The 12,522-nt window shown below is 37.4% G+C and overlaps 1 protein-coding gene across 2 annotated transcripts in view; it reads right to left on the bottom strand.

Moving 5' to 3' along the window:
- Positions 1-10,362, bottom strand: part of LOC149552555 (uncharacterized) — a 214,515-nt gene extending 204,153 nt beyond the window's left edge. Inside the window, exons 1-2 of one of the 2 annotated variants that reach the window (XM_089788144.1) lie at positions 9,777-10,362; positions 9,185-9,282 (exon numbers count right to left, since the gene is read on the bottom strand). In XM_089788144.1, coding sequence (XP_089644270.1) covers positions 9,185-9,282; positions 9,777-9,858 — 180 coding nt within the window. In that variant the 5' untranslated portion in view covers positions 9,859-10,362. The remainder of the gene's footprint in view (positions 1-9,184; positions 9,283-9,776) is intronic. The other variant, XM_089788145.1, reaches the window with a different exon arrangement.
- Between the last annotated feature and the right edge of the window lie 2,160 nt (positions 10,363-12,522).

Below are 12,522 nucleotides of genomic sequence, written 5' to 3'. Positions count from 1 at the left end.
GAGACGAACATGATGATGGACTTGACAATAGACATGGCTGCAATGACGACAACGGACACAATGAAGATGACATACATGACGACGATGGCGATGTCGAACATGGCAACAAACAAGGTGGCAATGATGACAATGACGATGATGGATATGGCGACGGTGACAACAACGGGCACAATGATAATGACGGACACAAACTTCACAACAGACACGGACTTAGTGTCGATGGTGAACACAACAGTGACAAAAACAACGATGGTGACAGACACAAATTCGACGACAAACACAAACTTGGCGTCGGTGATGGATACAACAGTGACAGACACGGACTTGGTGTCAATGACAGACACAACAGTGACGAACACGAACTCAACGACAGACATGGACTCGGCGTCGATGACATACACGATGGTGACAAACACAACAACAGTAACGGACAAACTCGATGACGGACACGGACTCGGCGTTAGTGACAGACACAAACTCGGCATCAGTGATGAACATGACGGTGATGGACATGATGGTGACAGACACAATAATGGTGACAGACATGAACTCGACAATAGACATGGTCTTGGTGTCGATGATTGACATGACGATGACAGACACGAACTTGACAACGGACATGACTCGACATCGGTGACAGACAAAATGGTGACAAACAGCACGATGGTGATGGACATGAACTCGACGACAAAAACTAACTCGGTGTCGATGATGGACATGGATGATGGACACGGACTCGGCATCGATGACGAAAATGACGGTGACAGACACGACAACGGCGACGAACACAAACTAGGTGTTGGTAACAAACATGACGGTGATGGACACGATGGTGACAAACACAACGACGGTGACGGGCATACAACCTCAGCGACGGACAAGACCACGATGATGGACATAGCTTCAGCAACAGACACACAACCTCAACAACAAACACAACCTCGGTCACGAACACAGTCTCGAGGATGAACACAAACTCAATGACATAATGAGCCTCAACAACAAACATAGCTTCTATGATAGACAGAACTTTGGCAACTGATAGAACTTCCTCAATGGATAGTGCTTTGGTGACAGGCACAACCTCGGTCACAACTTCAGTGATGGGCACAACTTGATCCATCCATGTCTTCACAAGATCCATGCAAGAAACCTCTTCATTTTTTTGGTGTGCTCCCCATGTTGGTGTAGTAGAAAGATTTAGCAAATCTTCCTAGAGCGGCCCTGTAATCATGACTTCATTCTCCTTACGTAAAGCATCACACTTATCGTTGTCATCCATTTTTTCCAACTTGTGTAAATGAGATATTAGTTTTTCTTCACAATGCTTGAAATCATTACTGACCAATCTATATGCTACTATAGAGGGGATACATTCTAGATTACGAACAACACATAACATAGATGTGATAGGTTGGGATATTTCATCCATCTCTTCGATGCATTAAATCATAAGACTCTCCATAGAAACTAGAATCTTAGTATCGTGATCTTCCTTGATGGTGACCAAGAAGTGATGAAACATATCATGGACCGAATTTTGCAATTCGAGATCTAAGAGAATGTTACTTACTTTGACATTTGCACAATTCTCCAATATTGTAGATCTCCTACCAAATGGGTCGCCACTGAAGTCATCAAGACTCTGAAAGATATAAGCTATGAATTGCAATATCTCTATCATAATGTTATCACCATACGGTGCTTTAGGAGCCAAAATTCTCAAGACCTCACTGAGACATGCTACAACTACCAATCTTTTATCCTTGTCATGGTGTCTCAAAAGCCTAAGTTGACTCAAGGCATCCTTAATCGGAGAGAGGATTCTCTGTATAAATCTTGAAGGTAATTGGTTCACCTGACACAAACATACTTCCAATATATCTAATGGAAGATCAACACCCTCGCTAAGCTCTTTGCCAATCTGTTGTAGTGCCTTCAACCACCACTGTCCATCACTGTCTGGCACCACAATGTGATCCAAATACCAAAATGTCTCAATCATCCCAGCAGGTTGGCAAGATAACTAGGCTCTGATACCACTGTAATGTTCCGAAGGCGAACTTGACATAAGGGCAATCTCGACCCGAATGCAATATCAGCCCAAAGGGGATTTCATCCCAAAGAGGATCTTGATCCGAAAGGAATCTCAGTCCGAAGGCAAACTTGATCCAAAGGGAAACTCAGTCCGAAGGGAATCTCGACCCGAAGGGGATTGCTTTGATACCACTATAGTGTTCCCAAATTCGTTTAACTCCAAACAGACGTGTACTGGATCACGATAGGCATACAAGGTGAGATGTACAATTGGGCCAAGATGATGTGCGGACTGCTTGGGCCATATAGCGGATGCCTAGATATTGTACGGTCTTTTCCTTGGAGGTCGTATGGTAGTATATGAGGGCCGAAGGTTGAGGGAACAACTGATGGCCGTATGGGGAAGGCAATATGAGTTGTACGGGTTAATGGTGTTATGGTCGTATGGTGATGGGTGGATTGGTCGTACGGTACTAAGAGGTTGGTCATACGGTGAGGGGTGGGCTAGTCGTATGGTACTAAGAGGTTGGTTGTACGATATGTAGGGGCAGACCTATCATGAGGTTGGTCATACGGATTGCTAGGAGAGGCAGTACAGATGGTGTGGGAGGTCGTACAGTATGCAGGGACAAACTTGTCATGAGTAAGATGCTATGAAGGTTGTACAACATATGCACTGGGTGTTGCAAGTAGCAGATGGGGTACGGAAGGAAAATGGTTTCGAATCTACACCCTAAACTGTTAATCCCAAATTCATTAGACAATGCCAAACAAGAATGGAGATTTGAAGACAAATAACCTTCAATTAATATTTGCCAAAAGATGGTGCTCCGATTTGCCAAATCCAAGTGAAGTATTACATGCAACGGAATAGGGTGAGGGTTGAATCCCACCGAAATCGGACAAGCCAAGTAGAGAAGATCTTTCACTTCCGAAATGGCAAACAACAAAAATTCCCAACGGGAATTTGCAATGCAAAGAAATAATCCAAGAATGCATACCGACGACTACCTACAAGTCGTGCTTAAATACCCGTCAAGAAAAACCTTTCCGAGGGTGTACAAAGATAGCCGATGGCAACACCTATGGTCCTTTTATTATATTATTTAAATTCTGGGACCAATTAATTAATTAATTTAATTCAATTATTACATTAAAATTTGGGGACATGACATCATTCATAACTTAGCATTAGCATTGGTGCCTTCATTCATCCAAAAGATCTACCTTTATACACTCTTCCTTAACTCCTCTATTTAGTCGACCTTGTACATTATCAATAGGGGTTAACATCTAGGATGTCGTCGCTTCGTTCCTAAATCCTTGAATTGACAAGTCAATTCAATTCCTTAGCCAAAATGACCATGCTGTCCCATACACTCTGTTTCTACGATATCAAACAATCAATTGGTTTTCCATCCAAAACTTGTGCCAACTACAAAACTAACAAAAGTAGCCTTAGACATATCATGTAGACCCTTGATACTACCATATTCCAAAATTGTAGCTTTGTATCTGCTTCTAGTTGTAATGTCCCCATTTTTACCCACTATTCGTTGCTGACAGGGATTACCTTATGGAGTGGGGTAGCACCTGTTATGAGGCATTGTTAGGGAAAGAGGAGGAGGTGGTTGAGCTCACCCAAGAGCTTGAGGTGACCGTGGACTCTCTTCAGTGTCCTAAGTTGGCTCTTCCAGAGTCACAGTCATAGGTGGACAAAGTTACCCTAGAGTTGGAGCAGGTACAGTCAACACCACCCTAGACCCTATTCAGTTGCATATTGTGGTTGGTGGTGAGTTTGCTTCCACGGTTGGGGATGATGGACGTGATAATAGGGCTGACACATTCATCCAACATATGGGTGCAATAGGTACAAGGAGGTGAGAACATTAGTAAAGATGAGCTCTCATGGTGATTTGCTTTCATAGAGTATCTTTTCGAGAGTTCGGATGTGCGAGAGGATTCATACAAAGTGTCCGAGGGTATTCTCATCCGAGGCTCTCGTGTTATTCAAAGGTTGGTGGGAAAGATTGTAGAGACTCTGTCTACTATGCTTCCCTACAAGGATTTTGAGGTTGGCTTTGTTGAGAAGGTTGCCCAGAATCCTGCCCGACCAATAGTTCGGAGTCAGAGATTGAAGCCCTTGATGATGATGAGAAGGTTCCCAGTTTGATGATGATGAGCCCTTGACAGAGATTGGGAGTTTTTATCGGCATTTCACTGTAAGGAGTCCTCATCACTGTTCTTTTGACCCATAGGTAGAGGACTTGGTTTCACGTCGATGTGGGTTGGCTCCAATTTCATACCATCCATTATGGGATGGGTTAGCACCATCTTTTGCAGATGGGATTGACAGCTGCAAGTTAGACCCCTTGAAATATCTACACACCCAGGACAGTTTGGCAAAAGTTGGAGTTGGTGGTAGTGTTTCAGGTACCTATGGTAGTTATCATCTCCACAGTGTAGTTAGGTGTGAGTATCAATTTGATGGGAGCTTAGTTCTGGACAGAGTTCGTATTTCAGTTGGGTTGAGTTCCAATGAGTTGTTGATTTCATCAGCACCTAGGGTCAGTTATCAAATGATTCTGATGTTGTTAGTCATTATTTGGGTGTTGGTGCTATAGGAGTTGCTTGTACACAACAAGGATAGTACACAATTCTACCTTTGGGATCGAGGTGGAATGTGATGTTTATTTTGCTATGGGATTGCTTAGGGACAAGCAATCTTAGGGAGGGAGGACTATAATGTCCCCATTTTTAGTAGGTTCCTGCACTTGGCTTGGTCAGTTCACCATCGCGAGCCTCGTGAACTGACATTGGGATTTGCAGGTCTCAGTTGTGAGGTTATAGGCTTTCTAACAGCCTATGGTGTGTTTTGACTCCATTTGAAGGACTTACTATTCATAGTAAGTCAAACTGTTGGTTTCGATGACCTCAGTTAAGTTAGAGGAATTGTGTGATGCTCTCAGTTTTTTATTTCAAGCTTCCAATTTGGGCTCCAAGAATCTTGGAGGGAGTGTTTATTTATAATAAGTCACCCTGTCAAGTTCATTAATTGTCTTTCATTATCAGGATCACTTTGGTGTTGTCAGGTTTCGATTCTGATGCTTCTTCAATTGTTTTCGCAAAACGGGTGAATTATTATTATTATTCATCTAAATACGTTGATGTTGATTTTTTTGGGTGTTGTTGGTTGGTCACCTCAGTATCATAGCTCATTGGAACTAGGACAAAAAGTTTTAAATTGTGGGAACAAGAAATAGTGTCCTTGCGTGTCAAAATATCAAGTTATGGTGGAAAAAGGTCATTTTTGGAGCCAAAAGCAATTAATAAATTATATTAATGGCAATTTATTTTAATGTTGTGTAAGTGGAGTTCATTTGGAAAACTGGTGTCATTTGGAGATTATAAATATGAGGACATTTGATGAGAAAAGCATCCAATTATTTGATTATCTTATTTGCTCTTGTTGTCTTTGTGACATTTCTGAGTCTGGAGTTTGTGCCCTTGCTGAAGTATAAGGGTTTGGATTGCCTGATAATTCACAGCTGAAGTATTGTGAATTATTCTCTGAGGATTAATCTTGCAAATTGTGCTGAGGTAAACAATTTGTCATTCCTCCTACTGTTTTTGTTGTGGCAAAGGAGAGATTGGGGTTTGACTGATTTGTGAAGGGATTCATGGGAATTATTATATTAAATTGTGAGCTGGTCAATTTGGAATTGATTGAGCCCATATTTATATTTTCTGCTAGGTATTATTTTCTTCCTGTACTTTGGGAGCAGTGTTTTCCATATCTGTAGTTGCATTTGTTGGTTGAAGAATTAATTTGCCGCTACTAATCTTTATTTTAGAGGGTTTCAAGGCATGTCTTACCTGTAAGTTCATGGATTGTAACTTATAATTTTTTTGGGTATTGTTCATTTATATAATAGGGGATATTTTATCAATTGGATTGTGTTGGTATTTTGTGAAAATACTCAGTATCTAAGTTGATATTGAAATCTGGAATTTTCAGCTGTATATTCCCTATGTAATATCCAATTATTTGATTTGAAATTATTATTGTAATATCTTCTATTTTGCTGTTATATTGTTGTATCATAAATTGTAAAACCTCAAAAAAAAAAAAAAAATCATTTCTTTGGCACAAATTGTTTGAGAGCCAACAGGGCTCATTACAGTGGTATCAAAGCTTGTTTGCAAAATGTTTGACAAAATGTCAAACAATTGAATTATAAAAGAATTTGGTGTTTGATGAAGTTATAACTAGTTAGAGTTATTGCAATGGCATCAAAGTTTGATTGCAAAGTGTTTGACGAAATGTCAAACTGAATTCTAATATAATTTGGTGTTTGTCAAAGTTATAACCGGTTGGGGATTATTACACCAATGAAGCTCGCTGATGAAAACAGTATGACTGCTGTACTGATATGTTTCTGGATTCGATTGTGTTAAGATTTTTACCATCAAAATTTCGAATCACACTACGTGATCCATCATCAGGATGAAGAGCAAGGGATGCAAAAAACAATATCAGTACATCAGTATGACTGCTCACTACTTTTCTTAGTTACACTTGGACAATTTTCTTCACTATAATATACCAAATCATATCTTTACCATAAGTGGTCTAAGCCTTGTATAATGTTGCAATTAATGACAACATCCATGATCTTACCTCAGCCAACTTGTCAACAATCTTCGCCTTTGGCATTGATGGCAACATTTCTGAAAAAATGGCTAAGCACCAAAAAGATCAAAATTTTAAAAAACTTAACAAAATTGTGGCCATGCAAAATGTATTATATTTACATATAACTAGGCTATCCATAAATGTATCTATACTCCCCCTTTGTAACATCTATGATCTTACCTCAGCCAACTTGTCAACAATCTTCCCCTTTGGCATTGATGGCAACATTTGTGAAAAAATGGCTAAGCACCAAAAAGATCAAAAATTTTAAAAACTTAACAAAATTGTGGCCATGCAAAATGTATTATATTTACATATAACTGGGCTATCCATACATGTATCTATACTCCCCCTTTGTACATAACTACTAACTTCTATTCCCCTTTAACTTATATGCCTCATATATTTTTCAGTGTCTTCACTCCCCCTTCGACATCAATGGCAAAGGTAACTTATGTACATATATACAAATCAAAATTTGGTGTCAAACAAAAAGTCTTGTGCAATCTGAAAAATATCTTCTTAATGTTTCACATCCCACATCCCAAATCTTCTTTACTGATTCTAATACATGTATAACAGCACATATTGCATATGCAACAATCTCAGCTCCATTCAAGTCCATAGGGATGAACTTCTTATATGACTTCTTTGCTTCCAGTAAGGTATTCAATTCCTTCTGTAACATATCTATCTTTAGAATCAAACTGCGTCTTAATAGACTAAATCTCCTTAACACTCTGTTTCTTTCATACCCCAATGTGTGAAGAGTGTCAGATGTTTTGCTCACTCTTTTATCTACTTCAATTATATTCAAGTCATGTTGCTCTAGCTCACCAGCTATCTGTTCTAACTTAGCCTCATCTTCTTTAATGCATTGAATTACATCTTCAAAATAGTGGTGTGATCTAGTGCATGCTATGTACATCTTCTTTGCTTGAGTAATGCAATGTCTTATATCTTTTATGCATTCATCAATGGGTAAGACATTGTTTGCTATGTTTGCACATACCTTCTGAAATTGAGTGGCCTCAAACTCTTGTTGTGCCTTTCGCTTAGCTAATTTTGTCATGTGGTGTAATGATCATCAAATTCATCTTCGACTTTATCCAAGTTCTCTGCAATATATGCTCCTTGTAGCTGCAGTGGTGTGGGTAATGTAATGTCCTCTTAGTCTTTCTAATGATTTTTTAAAGTATAATCTTTTGTTTTTCTGACTTCTTCTCAGACTTCTCCTTGGCTTTTGCATAGACAAACAAATATTTTTGAATGAATCCATCTGCATCCATGTCTTCTTTGACTAGTTTGGTGAAACCTTCAGTCATGCTGCCACTTACCAACAATATTTGCAGTGAAGTACTAGGGGTTGAACATGTGGCAATACCTTTTTCCTTCTCAACTGATCTTTGTTCAACTATAGAGGGCTGAATATTTACCTCTGCTGCCCTCTGTTAAATCTTGGAAATCTGAACATTATCCTTTGTAGAAACATCTACTATGGGTAATGAAGATTTATCTTCTTTGTAACATTTTGATGGACATTCTACTGCGACCGTATCAGCCATTAAAAGAAGCTTGTCGTAAGTGCAGAGTTGGCATGTCAATCTTTTTTAAGGCTGTTCAGGAGCATTCTTTGAGTAAACTACTAAAAGAATGATATGCATCATTAAGAAAACATAAGAGTAAGCCATCTACGTTTGCAATTCTTAGCTACGCTGTGAAATTAAAAAACTTGTCTCGAACAAAGTGGCATATCCCACTAATTAAAGACTTAGGGCCACTACAATATTTATCCACTATAAAAATAGACAAGCGAGAAAACGCTAAAGATTATACATTCTACAATTTAAGTGCAAGTGCATTATATGCATTTCAATTGACCTGGGAAAGAAAAGAAGCATGTAGTATGGCTAGGGGACGGTAATTTGAATTTAAACTAACAGTCATATAACGATGTATGTCTAAGATAAGTTTAAGGGCATGCATTGATATATATCTGAACAAGTCCACCTATGGAACATTCAGAGGCAGAAAATGGGAAAGTTACTTTATATTCTAAAGACCTAGAGATGTGGATTATAATTTGCAGGGGAAACTTTGATCAAGTACTAGAGAAGAGAGGCTGCAAGTTTTCAGCGCAAACTCGGAATTTGCGAGGATTTTTTTGTCATTTGACAAGTTCTCCATAAAGGGGTTTCTTCAAGTGAAAAAAATTAAAAATTAAAAACGCTCATGACAGAAGAGAAGAACCAAGGAGTTTTTGTATCATTTTAAGATGCGACAAGCCATTAAAATGTTGGCTTATCTCTTTACTGTAATTTCATTCAACATTAATGATTCGTCCGTCAACAACCCGCTTAAAATATTTAGGTAAATCGCCATTAGAGGACCATTAGCATGCTTAGAAACTTATTCATAAACAGAGAAACAAAATTAAGAAAAATAATGTACCATAGGTGTAGTTTTCTTTTCCAAGCGCTCTTTAGCAGAATCGCCATTGTCCTTGGGAGATTCTCCGTGCACCATCCTCGTCTGCGTGATTTGACTGCCTGGTGCACAAAATTGCAAATCCCCACAATTATATAATTTGACTGATACACAAATTAGCAAATCAAAATCCAAAACATTCCGCGGACGAGGATCGAGATTTATAATACAGTAAGGCCAACCACTACCGTAATATTTACATAACGTTGTTTCAGAGAGAATTAATTTCTAAAAATACTGCGAAGTAATTCACACGAATTGTATAAGATTCCACGAAACTCTGATCAGTTTAGTTATAAAATGTAAAATACAGTCAAGTCGCCGAATCCGTGACATAGGATGCGGTGTTTACAAGTGTTTTAGATTTTTCTATGTAGCGTTAAGGAATGATAAGCACTGAATGTTTGGTACAGAGAGAATTTTTCAACGGCAACTTGAAGATTCCAACTACATTTAGCCAGAACAACGGTCTAACTCAAAGGATTGACCAATTTGGGCAAGGTAACTTGATTAGAAGAAACGAGACTTTGCAAGAGCTGTTTTAATAGATGATCACCTGCTGTACATCCGCCTGCGAAAAGAGATTGAGCGTAACGAAGTGCCAAAGAGCCAAACGAGAAGCGCGAAATGGGATTCATGAAGCCGGTCTACACTATTGCTTATTACCACAAAAATCCAACCATACGCATTCCAATACAATAAACAAACATACGTTTCTCCAATTACCCGAGATCTGAAGGGATCTGCCGAGTCCCCACTCATGGATCCCGGACTAGTTAGCGACGAAAACCTTTGATTATACTCATCCTAAACGCATTACCAAGTGGCACGTGATCACAGGTTCGACTCCCGCAATGACCAACTACTCGGGCTTGCCTAGACCAAAATTGATGTGCATACAATTCATCGGTTTGAAAATGACAGATTAAAAAACTTAGGTACAGAGCTCTGTCAACTACTTTCTATCCAACACACGTGCTTACGCATTCAATAAATATCTATTGGGTCATATTAACGGTAATTTTGATACCGGGCAGATCGCAGCTGGGATTCGAAATGGGGTCGTTTTCCCATATAATTGAGTTCAAAATTTGAGGATGCGAATAGAATGAGCTGCAGCAATACGACATCTTTTGAGGAGTATTTTCAACATTTTTGTCTGGCCGTAAAGAATGCAAAGAAACGTAGGACTCGCTCCAGGGTACGACAACCTTTGTGCGGAGGATGTTCAACACTTTTTTCAACATAATGACGCAAACACCTACCCTTCTCCTTTTCCACACCATCAATCAACCAGGTAAACGTGCTATGCAAATGAAAGCTTTTCCCTTTCTTTATTAGTAATAATAATAAGATAATCATGTGGGTTATACAAGATTTTGGATTAAAATAGTGTCCAAGATATTAGGATAGAAATAATAATAAATAATCATGTGGATTATACAAGATTATGGATTAGAATAGTGTACAAGATATTAGGATAGAAATTATTTTATTTTGGGTATTAATATTTATATGATAGATATTGTTTTTGTGGTGTTTGGTATTTCTACGAATAAATGAAGGTTTTTAATAATGTTCATGACCCCTTCAATGGTCAATTGTAGAAATAAGTATAGAAGTCTTCAACTTGATCTCCCTTTACTTTTGCATTGAATAGTGATGTTAATAAAAAGTGATTTATAAGCAATAATGATTTGGTAAATAAAGAGTTGGAATGTGTTAAATATGATGTTAATTTGGGGTGTTAAGATGGTATTCCCTATTGCAATTAAGTACATTGCATGAACAAATAAAAGTTTTCAACAATGTATATGAGGTCAAATAACTTATAGGACACTTAATTATCAACCACACAAACAAGCACAAAATTCCAAAACTAACAAATTGTCTACTTGATCTACCTTTCCTTGCCAATAGAATAGGGATGTTAATTTAGATAGTTCTAGTTGATAATCAATTCTAAATTGACAAATAAAGAGTCAGATGTGTTAAAAGTGATGTTAATCTATGGTTTATTGATAAGGAAGATGTTATCCTTTGTTGTGTTTAGGTATAATCATTTTATGATTAAACCCTTGAATGATCAACCATAGAAACAAGCACAAAAGTCCAAACTAACAACTAGCATAGTGCACACTTGATCTCCCTTTCCATTTGGTTAGCAAAGTGATGTTACTTTAAAAATAATAATTCATCAACAATTATAAAATGATAAATAGAAATTTGGGATGTGTTAAATATGATGTTAATTTGGGGTTTGTTGATGGGAAAGATGTTAAATTCATGTGGTTATTAAGTATGTTGTATGAATAAATAAAGGTTTTGAATAATATCTACAAGACCAAATAGTTTATGAGATCCTTCAATAATCAACCATAGAAATAAGCACAATAGTCCAAAACTCAATCCAACACAATGCCTAGACTTGATCTCCCTTTCCTTTTGGATAAAATAGTGGTGTTAATTTAGAAAATTAACTTATAAGCAATTACAGAATGATAAATAAATAGAGAGTTGGAATGTGTTAGAGGTTTGTTGATCGGAAAGATGTTATTCTCTATTATGGAATTAGGTACATTGTATGATTAAATAAAGACTTATAATCATTTCTACAAGGCCAAATAAAGTACAAGACCCTTCAATGATCAACCACATAAATAAGCACAAAAGTCCAAAACTAGCAATGTTGACACAATGTCTACTTTAGTTGTTTTTACTTTTGGATAGAATATTGATGTTAATTTAGTACACAATTTTTAATGATAAATAAAGACCCAGGATGTGTCAAATATGATGTTACTTTGAGCTTTGTTGAAGGGAAAGATGTTATTCCTTGTTGTGACTAAGTTTAAATTATTATTTTAAACTAGATTTGAGAGGAGGACCTTAAGAAATTTTCTATAGCCATAAAGAATAAGCATGTCTACTACCTTTTTTTATATCATGATGCAAACATATGCCCTTCCATTCTGCCATGTGATCAACTAAGCATTTTATGCAATTGGAATGAAATAGAAGTAAAATTAATAATATTTATATGGACTTTTTCTTTCTTACAAATTAATAAAATAATTTCCTGGATTGATTTTTTTTCAAAAGAAATAATGTACAAGATAAAAGATAGAAATCATTTTACTTTATCCAAGGACTTATGAGATATTTATTGATTTTAATTATGCATGATTATTGTGATAAGATTCAAGTATAAAAGTGGTCATTCAAGGTCTGAAGGGCTAATAGAAAGAACAATAGCAAAAGAGAAATATTATGGCAAGAATAAAAGATAAGAACATAGGAGT

Source organism: Cupressus sempervirens, chromosome 6 (genome assembly GCF_028749045.1).
Source record: "Cupressus sempervirens isolate cs-2001-9-10 chromosome 6, ASM2874904v1, whole genome shotgun sequence".
Lineage (NCBI taxonomy): Eukaryota > Viridiplantae > Streptophyta > Pinopsida > Cupressales > Cupressaceae > Cupressus > Cupressus sempervirens.
The sequence above is the reverse complement of the archived record's forward strand: the minus strand, read 5'-3'. Positions and strand labels throughout refer to the sequence as shown.